General features: G+C 43.5%; 1 protein-coding gene across 3 annotated transcripts in view; it reads right to left on the bottom strand.

Annotated features, from left to right (window-relative positions):
* LRCH1 (leucine rich repeats and calponin homology domain containing 1) overlaps window positions 1-15,137 on the bottom strand; it is a 322,845-nt gene that overhangs the window by 66,793 nt on the left and 240,915 nt on the right. For all 3 annotated transcript variants that reach the window (XM_069758279.1, XM_069758280.1, XM_069758278.1), the window contains 2 exons: window positions 11,034-11,171; window positions 9,888-9,965 (listed from right to left, as the gene is read on the bottom strand). In XM_069758279.1, the coding sequence (XP_069614380.1) occupies window positions 9,888-9,965; window positions 11,034-11,171 (216 nt within the window). The remainder of the gene's footprint in view (window positions 1-9,887; window positions 9,966-11,033; window positions 11,172-15,137) is intronic.

Raw genomic sequence — 15,137 nt, 5'->3', positions numbered from 1 at the left:
GGGAGCTCTGCCTAGACCTTTCCTGGCACGTCTCATCAACGGTAAGGATAGAGATGCTATTCTACGTTTGGCACGGCAAAAAAGCCCCATTAAGTTCAACAATGCTACAATCTTGATTTTTCCGGATTTTTCTATGGAACTCCAGAAACAGCGGGCACGGTTCATGAAAATCAAGAAACAACTTAGAGACAAGAACGTTATATATTTATTGATTTATCCAGCTCAACTCCGAATTGTCCACGAAGGTTCTTCCATATTCTTTACAGATCCAGCAGAAACAGCTGAATGGCTACGGTCCCATAAGGTGTCTAGTGCAAAGGAATCCTAATATGTTTCACAGTCAAGCAGAATTCTTCTAACAATGACATAAACGGAGCTCTTTCTATCGGCGTCCAGTTTACCAACAATACCGGACGCTGAATTCAGTGAGGGTATCCCTTGTCTACTTGATGATGGGAGCACAGGTCTTTGCTCCTATACTGTTTGGTTCTTGCTCTGTTTTATCTTTTACATTGGTTTTATTTGTTGTTTATGTATAAGTTGCCGCCAACAGCATTTTCATTTTCTGTGTGATGTTTCTGAACTTTATCTGAGCAATAATGTATATCATATTAGGATGAGTAAGTATGGGGTCTGAAATAGTATGCATGACCTGGAATGTGAGGGGTATTAAATCTCCCAGAAGAAAATTAAGGTATTTTCGCAGATCAGACGCTATCATCCTCACATTGTGGCTTTGGTGGAGACGCACCTGACCAGGGATACAGCCTGGTGAGTACAGGAACCATGGGTACAATGGTTCATCCACGCGTTCCATACTAGTTATTCAAGAGGGGTTTCATTACTGATGCATAGAGATGTTAGGTGGGAGGCCAGGGAGGCCCGGAGGGATTAATGCACTGATTAACTCTAGAGAATATGTTATACTGTGTGTTTATAACCCTCCCCCGGCTACTACATCAATTCTTCGGATGGCAATGAGCTTTGCTTTAAATTATCTAGCTGCAAATGTCATCTGCATGGGAGACTTTAATTTAGTCATGGATAACCATCTTGATAGACTGAGACTGGATGATGAGGTGTCTGAGGAAACCCCCTCTCTGGTTCCGTCCCAGCTGGTATTATTCATGGAGGGTAGTAGATGGTTAGATTTGTGGAGGGTGTGTCACCCTGAGATGAAAAGATACACTTGTCATTCATTTACTAGGCGCTCTCTGTCCCTCATAGATTATATACAGTGGGGCAAAAAAGTATTTAGTCAGTCAGCAATAGTGCAAGTTCCACCACTTAAAAAGATGAGAGGCGTCTGTAATTTACATCATAGGTAGACTTAAACTATGGGAGACAAACTGAGAAAAAAAAAATCCAGAAAATCACATTGTCTGTTTTTTTAACATTTTATTTGCATATTATGGTGGAAAATAAGTATTTGGTCAGAAACCAAGTTTCATCTCAATACTTTGTAATATATCCTTTGTTGGCAATGACAGAGCTCAAACGTTTTCTGTAAGTCGTCACAAGGTTGCCACACACTGTTGTTGGTATGATGGCCCATTCCTCCATGCAGATCTCCTCTAGAGCAGTGATGTTTTTGGCTTTTCGCTTGGCAACACGGACTTTCAACTCCCTCCAAAGGTTTTCTATTGGGTTGAGATCTGGAGACTGGCTAGGCCACTCCAGGACCTTGAAATGCTTCTTACGAAGCCACTCCTTCGTTGCCCTGGCGGTGTGCTTTGGATCATTGTCATGTTGAAAGACCCAGCCACGTTTCATCTTCAATGCCCTTGCTGATGGAAGGAGGTTTGCACTCAAAATCTCACGATACATGGCCCCATTCATTCTTTCATGTACCCGGATCAGTCGTCCTGGCCCCTTTGCAGAGAAACAGCCCCAAAGCATGATGTTTCCGCCACCATGCTTTACAGTAGGTATGGTGTTTGATGGATGCAACTCAGTATTCTTTTTCCTCCAAACACGACAAGTTGTGTTTCTACCAAACAGTTCCAGTTTGGTTTCATCAGACCATAGGACATTCTCCCAAAACTCCTCTGGATCATCCAAATGCTCTCTAGCAAACTTCAGACGGGCCCGGACATGTACTGGCTTAAGCAGGGGGACACTGCAGGATCTGAGTCTATGGTGGCGTAGTGTGTTACTTATGGTAGGCCTTGTTACATTGGTCCCAGCTCTCTGCAGTTCATTCACTAGGTCCCCCCGCGTGGTTCTGGGATTTTTGCTCACCGTTCTTGTGATCATTCTGACCCCACGGGGTGGGATTTTGCGTGGAGCCCCAGATCGAGGGAGATTATCAGTGGTCTTGTATGTCTTCCATTTTCTAATTATTGCTCCCACTGTTGATTTCTTCACTCCAAGCTGGTTGGCTATTGCAGATTCAGTCTTCCTAGCCTGGTGCAGGGCTACAATTTTGTTTCTGGTGTCCTTTGACAGCTCTTTGGTCTTCACCATAGTGGAGTTTGGTGTTAGACTGTTTGAGGGTGTGCACATGTGTCTTTTTATACTGATAACAAGTTTAAACAGGTGCCATTACTACAGGTAATGAGTGGAGGAAAGAGGAGACTCTTAAAGAAGAAGTTACAGGTCTGTGAGAGCCAGAAATCTTGATTGTTTGTTTCTGACCAAATACTTATTTATCACCATAATATGCAAATAAAATGTTAAAAAAACAGACAATGATTTTCTGGATTTTTTTTTCTCAGTTTGTCTCCCATAGTTGAGGTCTACCTATGATGTAAATTACAGACGCCTCTCATCTTTTTAAGTGGTGGAACTTGCACTATTGCTGACTGACTAAATACTTTTTTGCCCCACTGTATCTGGATCCGGCGGTTTGGCGGTGTTGGTGGATAGCATAGAACATGGCAATAGGGGGATCTCAGACCACAGCCCGGTTATACTTAAACTTAAATATGGGCAACCAAATAATGGTATGGTCTGGAAGCTAAACCCTTTCTGGCTGAAATTAATAGACTCTAATGAGAGAACAATCGATAAGCTGAATTGCTTCATTTCGTCCCACCCAGAACCTCAGAATGTCAATTTATTCTGTGATACCCTTAAAGCATATTTAAGGGGATGACTATCCTCTACGATTTCTTATATTAAAAGGGAAACCTCGAGGGAGGATTATGAGATGGAGCGACGATTGAAAGACTCAGAGGCTGCATACATATCTAATCAGACTAATGGCAATAGAATCGAGTGGCTAGCTTCTCAAATGTTATATACCCAGCATATAGACACTAAATCTAAACGTAAATTATTCTTCACTCGTCAATCCTATTTTGAATTAGGAAACCAAGCTAGTAAATTTTTGGCCTTCCTGGTGCGCCAACACAATACATCTAATATACTACAGATTCGCTACCCAGATAGCTCATTGGTATCCTCGACTGAAGAAATACTTCATTGTTTTCATGATTACTATAAGTCGTTATATATATATCTAAGAGCGGCTCTGATATTTTGGAATGTCTAGACTATCTATCAGATATAACATTTCCCACACTGAGCCCTGCCCAGTGGACTTAAGTAAAATCTTTACTTAAGTCCTAACCACCAGACTGAATTTGATCATACTGAACCTTATACATCCAGACCAAACTGGCTTTATGCCTGGAAAGAGCACTTCTATTAACATCAGGTGAGTACAGTCGGTAGTCCAATATAGTTCTTTGATACCAGACAATAACTGGGCATTGGTGTCGCTGGACGCGGCCAAGGCCTTTGCCTCTCTTGAGTGGCCTTTCCTGACTGCATGTTTGCAAAGATATGGTTTTGGTGATACATTCTCAAAATGGGTTGCTGTACTATATTTGAAACCCAAAGCTCATATAATTGTAGATATTCCATTTCTGAGTCCTCATTATATAGGGGGATCCCTCAGGGGTGCCGCCTTTCCCCAGCCCTCTTTGCCCTTGCGATCGAGGCATTGGCAATACGCATAAGGTCTTCCCCTGATATTAGGGGTATAGATGTAGCAGGTCATCTGGACACCATCGGTTTATATGCTGACGATATGGTGATATTTATGGATAGGGCGTAGGAAACATTGACACAGGTGATTGCCACTATAGATAAATTCAGTAAATACTCGGGCTTATATATAAACTGGGAAAAGTCTGCTTTATTGCCTCTCTCCCATGCCCCGATGTCCCTCCATGAGACCCTTTCTTCGCATCCTATTGTATCTAATTTCAAGTATTTAGGTATCCACATATCTCAATACAGTAAATTTGACTTACAACTTAATGTTTACTGTTGTGAATTCTGTGGCAGAGCTCCCTCCTGTGGTCACAAGTGGTACTTCGGCTGGTTCTCTCTGTGAGCTTCCGTTGATGGAGGAAAGTGGTACTGCGGCTTCTGAGTTTCCTTCCTCAGGTGATGTGGTGAAGTCGTTAGGTGCTGCTCTATTTAACTCCACCTAGTGCTTTGATCCTGGCCTCCAGTCAATGTTCTAGTATTGGACCTGTTTCCTCCTGGATCGTTCCTGTGGCCTGCTGCTCTGCATAGCTAAGTTCCTCTTTGCTATTTGTTTGCTGTTTTTTTCTGTCCAGCTTGTCAATTTGTTTTTTACTGCTTGCTCGAAGCTCTGGGACACAGAGGGTGTACCTCCGTGCCGTTAGTTCGGTACGGAGGGTCTTTTTGCCCCCTTTGCGTGGTTTTTGTAGGGTTTTGTGTTGACCGCAAAGTTACCTTTCCTATCCTCGCTCTGTTCAGAAAGTTGGGCCTCACTTTGCTAAATCTATTTCATCTCTACGTTTGTCTTTTCATCTTAACTCACAGTCATTATATGTGGGGGCTGCCTTTTCCTTTGGGGCATTTCTCTGAGGCAAGGTAGGCTTATTTTCTATCTTCAGGCTAGCTAGTTTCTCAGGCCGTGCCGAGTTGCATAGGGAGCGTTAGGCGCAATCCACGGCTGCCTTTAGTGTGGTTGGAGAGGATTAGGGATTGCGGTCAACAGAGTTCCCACGTCTCAGAGCTCGTTCTTGTTTTTTGGGTTATTGCCAGGTCACTGTATGTGCGCTGACCTCTATGTCCATTGTGGTACTGAATTACCTTTCATAACAGTACTGGAGGCCTAAAGTACTAATGATTCCCATTAGAGGGAAAAAAGAAGTTCTGAGACCATTTTTTTTTCTTTGCACTGTGTTTTGCCTTTTTTTTCCCCTAGACATTTGGGTGGTTCAGGACACAGGTGTAACAATGGACATTAAAGGTCTGTCTTCATGTGTGGATCAGCTCACGGCAAGAGTACAAAGTATTCAAGACTTTGTGGTTCAGAATTCTATGTTAGAACCGAGAATTCCTATTACTGATTTGTTTTTTGGAGATAGAACTAAATTTCTGAGTTTCAAAAATAATTGTAAACTATTTCTGGCTTTGAAACCTCGCTCCTCTGGTGACCCAGTTCAACAAGTTAGGATCGTTATTTCTTTTTTGCGTTGCGACCCTCAGCACTGGGCATTTTCTCTTGCGTCAGGAGATCCTGCATTAAGTAATATCGATGCATTTTTCCGGGCGCTCGGATTGCTGTACGATGAGCCTAATTCTGTGGATCAGGCAGAGATGAATTTGATGGCTCTGTGTCAGGGTCAGGATGAAATAGAGGTATATTGTCAGAAATTTAGAAAGTGGTCCGTACTCACTCAGTGGAATGAAGGTGCGCTCGCAGCTATTTTCAGAAAAGGTCTCTCTGAAGCTCTTAAGGATGTCATGGTGGAATTTCCTATGCCTGCTGGTCTGAATGAGTCTATGTCTTTGGCCATTCAGATCGGTCGACGCTTGCGCGAGCGTAAATCTGTGCACCATTTGGCGGTATTACCTGAGCTTGAACCTGAGCCTATGCAGTGCGATAGGACTTTGACCAAAGTTGAACGGCAAGAACATAGACGTCTGAATGGGCTGTGTTTCTACTGTGGTGATTCCACTCATGCTATCTCTGATTGTCCTAAGCGCACTAAGCGGTTCGCTAGGTCTGCCACCATTGGTACGGTACAGTCAAAATTTCTTCTGTCTGTTACCTTGATCTGCTCTTTGTCATCGTATTCTGTCATGGCATTTGTGGACTCAGGCGCTGCTCTGAATTTGATGGACTTGGAGTATGCTAGGTGTTGTGGGTTTTTCTTGGAGCCCTTGCAGTGTCCTATTCCATTGAGAGGAATTGATGCTATGCCTTTGGCCAAGAATAAGCCTCAGTACTGGACCCAGCTGACCATGTGCATGGCTCCTGCACATCAGGAGGTTATTCGCTTTCTGGTGTTGCATAATCTGCATGATGTGGTCGCGTTGGGGTTGCCATGGCTACAAGTCCATAATCCAGTATTAGATTGGAAATCCATGTCTGTGTCCAGCTGGGGTTGTCAGGGGGTACATGGTGATGTCGCATTTCTGACTATTTCGTCATCCACCCCTTCTGAGGTTCCTGAGTTCTTGTCTGATTACCGGGATTTATTTGATGAGCCCAAGTCCGATACCCTACCTCCGCATAGGGATTGTGATTGTGCTATCGATTTGATTCCTGGTAGTAAATTCCAAAAAGGTCGACTGTTTAATTTATCTGTGCCTGAGCACGCCGCTATGCGGAGTTATGTGAAGGAGTCTTTGGAGAAGGGGCATATTCGCCCGTCATCGTCGCCATTAGGAGCAGGGTTCTTTTTTGTAGCCAAGAAGGATGGTTCACTGAGACCTTGTATAGATTACCGCCTTCTAAATAAGATCACGGTTAAATTTCAGTACCCCTTGCCATTGTTATCTGATTTGTTTGCTCGGATTAAGGGGGCTAGTTGGTTCACCAAGATAGATCTTCGTGGTGCGTATAATCTTGTGCGTATTAAGCGAGGCGATGAGTGGAAAACTGCATTTAATACGCCCGAGGGCCATTTTGAGTATCTAGTAATGCCATTCGGACTTGCCAATGCTCCATCAGTGTTTCAGTCCTTTATGCATGACATCTTCCGAGAGTACCTGGATAAATTCCTGATTGTGTACTTACATGACATTTTCATCTTCTCGGATGATTGGGAGTCTCATGTGAAGCAGGTCAGAACGGTGTTTCAGGTCCTGCGTGCTAATTCTTTGTTTGTGAAGGGATCAAAGTGTCTCTTTGGTGTTCAGAAGGTTTCATTTTTGGGGTTCATCTTTTCCCCTTCTACTATCGAGATGGATCCTGTTAAGGTCCAAGCCATCCATGATTGGACTCAGCCGACATCTCTGAAAAGTCTGCAAAAGTTCCTGGGCTTTGCTAATTTTTATCGTCGCTTCATCTGCAATTTTTCTAGTATTGCTAAACCATTGACCGATTTGACCAAGAAAGGTGCTGATTTGGTCAATTGGTCTTCTGCTGCGGTGGAAGCTTTTCAAGAGTTGAAGCGTCGTTTTTCTTCTGCCCCTGTGTTGTGTCAACCAGATGTTTCGCTTCCGTTCCAGGTCGAGGTTGATGCTTCCGAGATTGGAGCAGGGGCTGTTTTGTCGCAGAGAGGTTCTGATTGCTCGGTGATGAAACCATGCGCCTTCTTTTCCAGGAAGTTTTCGCCTGCTGAGCGAAATTATGATGTGGGTAATCGAGAGTTGCTGGCCATGAAGTGGGCATTCGAGGAGTGGCGTCATTGGCTTGAAGGAGCTAAGCATCGCGTGGTGGTCTTGACTGATCATAAGAACTTGACTTATCTCGAGTCCGCCAAGCGGTTGAATCCTAGACAAGCTCGTTGGTCGTTGTTTTTTGCCCGTTTTGACTTTGTGATTTCATACCTTCTGGGCTCTAAAAATGTGAAGGCGGATGCTCTGTCTAGGAGTTTTGTGCCCGACTCTCCGGGTGTATCTGAGCCGGCGGGTATCCTCAAAGAGGGAGTAATTGTGTCTGCCATCTCCCCTGATTTGCGGCGGGTGCTGCAAAAATTTCAGGCTAATAAACCTGATCGTTGCCCAGCAGAGAAACTGTTTGTCCCTGATAGGTGGACGAATAAAGTTATCTCTGAGGTTCATTGTTCGGTGTTGGCTGGTCATCCTGGAATCTTTGGTACCAGAGAGTTAGTGGCTAGATCCTTTTGGTGGCCATCTCTGTCGCGGGATGTGCGTACTTTTGTGCAGTCCTGTGGGATTTGTGCTCGGGCTAAGCCCTGCTGTTCTCGTGCCAGTGGGTTGCTTTTGCCCTTGCCGGTCCCGAAGAGGCCTTGGACACATATCTCTATGGATTTTATTTCTGACCCGAACTCAGCAGCCCCAGAGGCATATATGAGGTTACACTGGCCCTGTGCAAGAATATTGTATGGGCCCTTTGCAGTCCAATAACTCATCCTAATGTACAACTCCACCTTACTACTTGGGCCACTGTGCGGCTACACAGATTGCACCAATGGTATGTTTGCTGCTGTGAGGCTGACATGTTCAAGTCAGGAGACCCCCGTAAAAGAGGCAAAAAGGCCATGCATCACAGTCTATACTCAGACCGTGTTCCACATGATGTGTGAATTCTTCCTTAAAGGATTTGTCCACTACTCTGACAGCCTCTTCTAAATCCTTGTTTCCTTCCAATAAAATAATAACGCCCATACTCACTTCCGGAGACAGTGCTGTTTCAGAGGTGTTGGCACGAGCTCTCCCATGGATCTTGTGACATGGTTACATTAAGCGAACCCTGTGGCAAATCTCCATTGGCTTCACTCTCCCCTCCATCGAACAAATCAAGACATCCGAAGGAAGTGAGAGGGCAGCCACAGCTCTCACTTCCTCCGGATGTCAGTTTCGTCCTTAGGAGAGGAAAGTGAAGTCAGCACCGATTGGCAGCAGGGAGCGAGTGACATAACAATGTCCCGTAAACCCCAGAAAGCCAGTGCTGACATCTCTGGAATGGTGTCAGCGTCGAGTACAAGTATTATTATTTTTCTGAGGGGAAGCACAGGGATTTAGAAGGGGTTGTGTCACGACACAGATGTCGGGTGACCTGGGACCAGGGGCTTCTTTCTTGGCCCTAACACTAGGGGGCATCCTAGCTCACCCTGCTCCCTGGGATACTTTAGATGGCGAAGATGCCGGGGCCTCCGCACTTGCCTTATCTCCTAAGTTAGCCCTCCGTCTGTTCTCTTCCCACACCCAGGTAAGAGGAGGCGCTACTGTGCATCGTAGTACACCAACCCGACAAACAAGGCAACACAAACAAGGGTTAATGGAAAACTCCAGTCATACAAAATATTCACTCACATATATACAGAGGAATCCACCGGGGTGTGCAGGAAGGGGAAGAAACCAAAATAGAGTAGGATAAGAAATTACCACACGTACAAACCAAACAACAGTCGCTAATAACTTCTCATACCAACTCCTTTACCTCCGTTAGCCACACAGCAATAAAGTTAGCTCTGACGAGGATTAGTATCAGAGCCCAGATTATACAGGGAAAAGGAGTGGCTAACCAAGCACAGCTGAGAGCAGAGATTTCTAACATGACAGATTAACCCCTGTTCTACCAGGAGAAATAAACACATTTAATATGAAGGAGAAGTGCTTCTTCTCAACGCCGGAGTAGGAGCAATCAGATGTTGTGGTCTTCTGGCTCCACTCTGTTGCAGTAACCCCGTGACAGGTTGTCTGAGTAGTGGACAACCCCTTTAACTGAATCTGCACCTGTTTTCGAAATGTGACCCACTTCAAAATCTTGATACAGTTGCAATTTACAGGTCATTTTCAACACTTTAATAGAAAAGTGTTGTAGAAATGATTAGTTATGGAAAAAATAAGTCATGGTTTAATGCAGAAGCCGTGAGCATGAAAACTGACATAGTGAAGACAGAACCATAGAGCAAAAGACTGTAAAGAATACATCCTCCATTTTTAGCTATATACAAAAATTGTCTCAATGTTGCACAGTTTACCTCTGGTACTCCCATTTTTCTACATGCTTCTAAAAAGTTTTCCACATTTCTTCTGCATTTGGCCATGCTAAGCTTCGGCTGAAAAATAAACAAAGAATCAGAAAAGTGAGAAAAATGAATCATTTATTAAACAAATATACATTACAGGTCTCTCCTCGGTAGTGGATGGTGGAAATGTTAGAGCATTTTTCATCGTTGCTTTAATTATGGTGGAAGATTATATTTCCTACTGAGGGTAATAGGCTTCAATATTCGTTCTCATCGGCAAAAATAAAAAAAAAAGTCTCTGCATGTATGTGTCCAATTAATTGGAAGGTCACGTAATTGTAACAAAAATCAAACTATACCCAATTCATGGAAATAGAGGTGTTTGCACTGTACACAACTAACATTCATTTAACTCTTTAAGGTTTTGGTTTTTGAGGGCCTTTAAAGGCCATAAGATTTTTGTTTGTTTGTTTGTTTTTCCAGCAACATAGCTGCACTGTATGAGGGCTTGTATTTTGTGGGACAAGTTGTAATTTTACCATATAAAGTACTGAAAAACGGAAAAACAGTTCCAAGTGGGGTGAAATGGTGGAAAAAAAATTGCAATCCCGCCATTGCTTTTTGTTTTTAGGTAATTCATTATGCAATAAAAATGACCTTTAAATATGCTTCTCCAGGTTAGTACGGTTAGGGCAATAACAAACATTTAAGGATTGTTTTATATATTTTATTTTGGTTTGAAGCCAACTTTATACAGCCCTTAGTGACCCACGACTAAAATGAATGTCACAGGTTGTTAAGGGGTTAATATGGTTTCCTTTACAGCACCCCAACATATGGGGATATTCTCCACTCTGTCAGCTGATAGGCCAAGGAGAAATTTTAATTGACATAGGAACATTATACAAGGTGTCACCATCTCCGCCCCCATTGCATATTTTAACTCAGATGGATTAAAGCAGAGTCACTATGTGATTTATCTGACCCCATTTTTTATAGTTTGCACCTCTATGAGGACGGCACAAAAACGCAGTGAGATTGTGATATTGATGAGCTATACTAATAATGTACTGATGAGTGCGGATATTCCTTAAATTTGTATCAATGTTTTTTACGCTCTAACACATATAGTACATGTAGGAACCATACTGAACTTACAACAGCAGGAGAGGGCACATGGATACTCCCCACCGACCGAGGACGAATTTGATTCACTAAATGGCAGAGGACAACTCCATCCATCAAAGCGAATCCAAGGTCTTCAGGTAGACAGATTTTTAATCTCATTTCAATGTTCTGAAACACAAAAATGACCATTCTCACACTTTTACAAATAGAAAATATACAGTGACAAAGTAGTACTACAACTGAGAACTTTCTTATTAAAGCTTGGCATACTTTAAGTAAACTTTAAGGACCACAATACCACATATGTACATGTGTATATATATATATATATATATATATATATATATATATATATATATATATATATACACACACACACACACACACAGTGCCTTGCAAAAGTATTCGGCCCCCTGGAACTTTTCAACCTTTTCCCACTGTTAGGCTACGTTCACATTTGCGTTGCTGGGCGCAGCGTCGTCGACGCATACCGACGCATGCGTCATGCACCCCTATCTTTAACAAGGGGGGCGCATGGACATGCGCCGGTATGCGTTGTACTGCGTTTTACGACGCATGCGTCACAGAGACGTACAAGACAAGGCGCAGAGGACGCAAAACGCTGCGTTGTGTATTTGCGTTGTTGGTTGCGTTGCATCACCGACGCTGCGCCCAACAACGCAAATGTGAACGTAGCCTAAGATTGTAGTAGCATTGTACGCAGTGAAGAGGCAGTGACCCGCAAAGTTCCAACACAAAAGTCTCTTTAATGTGTTTCCTCACAGCATTAAAGTCCAATTCACACAAATGCATATAACTTCAGTATATATTTTCGGTATTCAGTTCACACCAGTTCATAGCAATACATATCATATGGCTTTAGATTTTACAGTCCCTAAACAGGCCAGACTTCCATTGTCCAGTTTCCCTGGGCGACCGCACGCCATATTACAGTCTCCATACACACAGCCTCATATGTTGCAGACACTACACATGCCAGCCCCCTCTGACTAGTTCCTGTGGGAGTCCTGCATCACTGTCTCATACAGTCTCTATACTCACACAGCCGTACACAGCCCAGGATATCATCCGGATAGCAGCCGGGCACCATATCCACCTGTTTGAAGTCGAAACACATGCTAGTCCTCTTTCGGGCACAGGACATCCACCTCCGGGCACAGGACTGTCCACATCCGTCTCTTTCGGGCACAGGACAACCACCTTCAGACACAGGACTGTCCACATCCGTCTCTTTCGGGCACAGGACATCCACCTCCGGGGACAGGACTGTCCACATCCGACTCCTTCGGGCACAGGACATCCACCTCCGGGCACAGGACTGTCCACATCCAAGACCAGTACCATGGACGATTTGCATCGCTGTATACACTGCGGGTGCCAGGCTATTCAGCTGCCCTGGGTACTGGCTCCGCTGGCCTGTGCCTCCATGCACTCAGCCAGCACTCTGCCGGCCTCTGCTCTGCAAACCAGCACACATCAGACTGACACTGATGTGCACCTCACACACCTGACACACCCATACCTCTTACTGCAGGTCTTTTAACACACACAAACCTGTGGCCTTCAGCCACATGGAAAACCCAGACCGGAAATCCGTGACTCCCATGCACATCCGTCTGCATGCAAATTCTGGGGAGCACAAACAACACCCCCTGGCTGTAACAGGGGGTCACAGCCTCACACCACATATCATGCTTCAAACATAAAGATACCATATGTAAATTTTTGGTGAAGAATCAACAACAAGTGGAACACAATTGTGAAGTTGAACGAAATGTATTGGTTATTTAAAATTTTTGTGGAAATTCAAAAACGGAAAAGTGGCGCGTGCAATATTATTCGGCCCCTTAATACTTTGTTGCGCCACCTTTTGCTGCGATTAAAGCTGCAAGTCGCTTGGGTTATGTCTCTATCAGTTTTGTACATCGAGAGACTGAAATTCTTGCCCATTCTTCCTTGGTAAACAGCTCGAGCTCAGTGAGGTTTGATGGAGATGGTTTGTGAACAGCAGTTTTCAGCTCTTTCCACAGATTCTCGATTGGACTGAGGTCTGGACTTTGACTTAGCCATTCTAATACCTGGATACGTTTATTTGTGAACCATTGCATTGTAGATTTTGCTTTATGTTTGGGATCATTGTCTTGTTGGAAGACAAATCTCCGTACCAGTCTGAGGTCTTTTGTAGACTCCAACAGGTTTTCTTCAAGAATAATCCCGTATTTGGCTCCATCCATCTTCCCATCAATTTTAACCATCTTCCCTGTCCCAGCTGAAGAAAAGCAGGCCCAAACCATGATGCTGCCACCACCATGTTTGACAGTGGGGATGGTGTGTTCAGGGTGATGAGCTGTGTTGCCTTTACGCCAAACATATTGTTTGGCATTGTTGCCAAAAATTTCTATTTTGGTTTCATCTGACCAGAGAACCTTCTTCCACATGTTTGGTGTGTCTCCCAGGTGGCTTGTTGCAAACTTTAAACAACACTTTTTATAAGTATCTTTGAGAAATGGCTTTCTTCTTGCCACTCTTCCATAAAGGCCAGATTTGTGCAGTGTACGACACGTCAGCTGTAGATCTCTGCAGTTCATCCAGAGTGATCAAGGGCCTCTTGGCTGCATCTGTGATCAGTCTTCTCCTTGTTTGAGATGAAAGTTTAGAGGGACGGCCAGGTCAACATTGGATCATTCAGAGATCCACAATGAACTTCTGGAGGGAGTTTGCTGCACTGAAAGTAAAGGGGCCGAATAATATTGCACGCCCCACTTTTCAGCTTTTGAATTTCCAGAAAAATTTAAAATAACAAATAAATTTCGTTCAACTTCACAATTGTGTTCCATTTGTTGTTAATTCTTCACCAAAAATTTACATCTGGTATCTTTATGTTTGAAGCATATGTGGGAAAAGGTTGAAAAGTTCCAGGGGGCCGAATACTTTCGCAAGGCACTGTGTATATACTGTGTATATATAAGAAAATATATATATATATATATATATATATATATATATATATATATATATATATATATATATACACATATATATATATATATATATATATATATATATATATATATATATATATATATATACAGTGGGGCAAAAAAGTATTTAGTCAGTCAGCAATAGTGCAAGTTCCACCACTTAAAAAGATGAGAGGCGTCTGTAATTTACATCATAGGTAGACCTCAACTATGGGAGACAAACTGAGAAAAAAAAATCCAGAAAATCACATTGTCTGTTTTTTTAACATTTTATTTGCATATTATGGTGGAAAATAAGTATTTGGTCAGAAACAAACAATCAAGATTTCAGGCTCTCACAGACCTGTAACTTCTTCTTTAAGAGTCTCCTCTTTCCTCCACTCATTACCTGTAGTAATGGCACCTGTTTAAACTTGTTATCAGTATAAAAAGACACCTGTGCACACCCTCAAACAGTCTGACTCCAAACTCCACTATGGTGAAGACCAAAGAGCTGTCAAAGGACACCAGAAACAAAATTGTAGCCCTGCACCAGGCTGGGAAGACTGAATCTGCAATAGCCAACCAGCTTGGAGTGAAAAAATCAACAGTGGGAGCAATAATTAGAAAATGGAAGACATACAAGACCACTGATAATCTCCCTCGATCTGAGGCTCCACGCAAAATCCCACCCCGTAGGGTCAGAATGATCACAAGAACGGTGAGCAAAAATCCCAGAACCACGCGGGGGGACCTAGTGAATGAACTGCAGAGAGCTGGGACCAATGTAACAAGGCCTACCATAAGTAACACACTATGCCACCATGGACTCAGATCCTGCAGTGCCAGACGTGTCCCACTGCTTAAGCCAGTACATGTCCGGGCCCATCTGAAGTTTGCTAGAGAGCATTTGGATGATCCAGAGGAGTTTTGGGAGAATGTCCTATGGTCTGATGAAACCAAACTGGAACTGTTTGGTAGAAACACAACTTGTCGTGTTTGGAGGAAAAAGAATACTGAGTTGCATCCATCAAACACCATACCTACTGTAAAGCATGGTGGTGGAAACATCATGCTTTGGGGCTGTTTCTCTGCAAAGGGGCCAGGACGACTGATCCGGGTACATGAAAGAATGAATGGGGCCATGTATCGT

This window comes from Ranitomeya imitator, chromosome 3, assembly GCF_032444005.1.
Source record: "Ranitomeya imitator isolate aRanImi1 chromosome 3, aRanImi1.pri, whole genome shotgun sequence".
NCBI classification, from domain to species: domain Eukaryota; kingdom Metazoa; phylum Chordata; class Amphibia; order Anura; family Dendrobatidae; genus Ranitomeya; species Ranitomeya imitator.
This window is presented reverse-complemented; position numbering and strand designations above follow the sequence as displayed.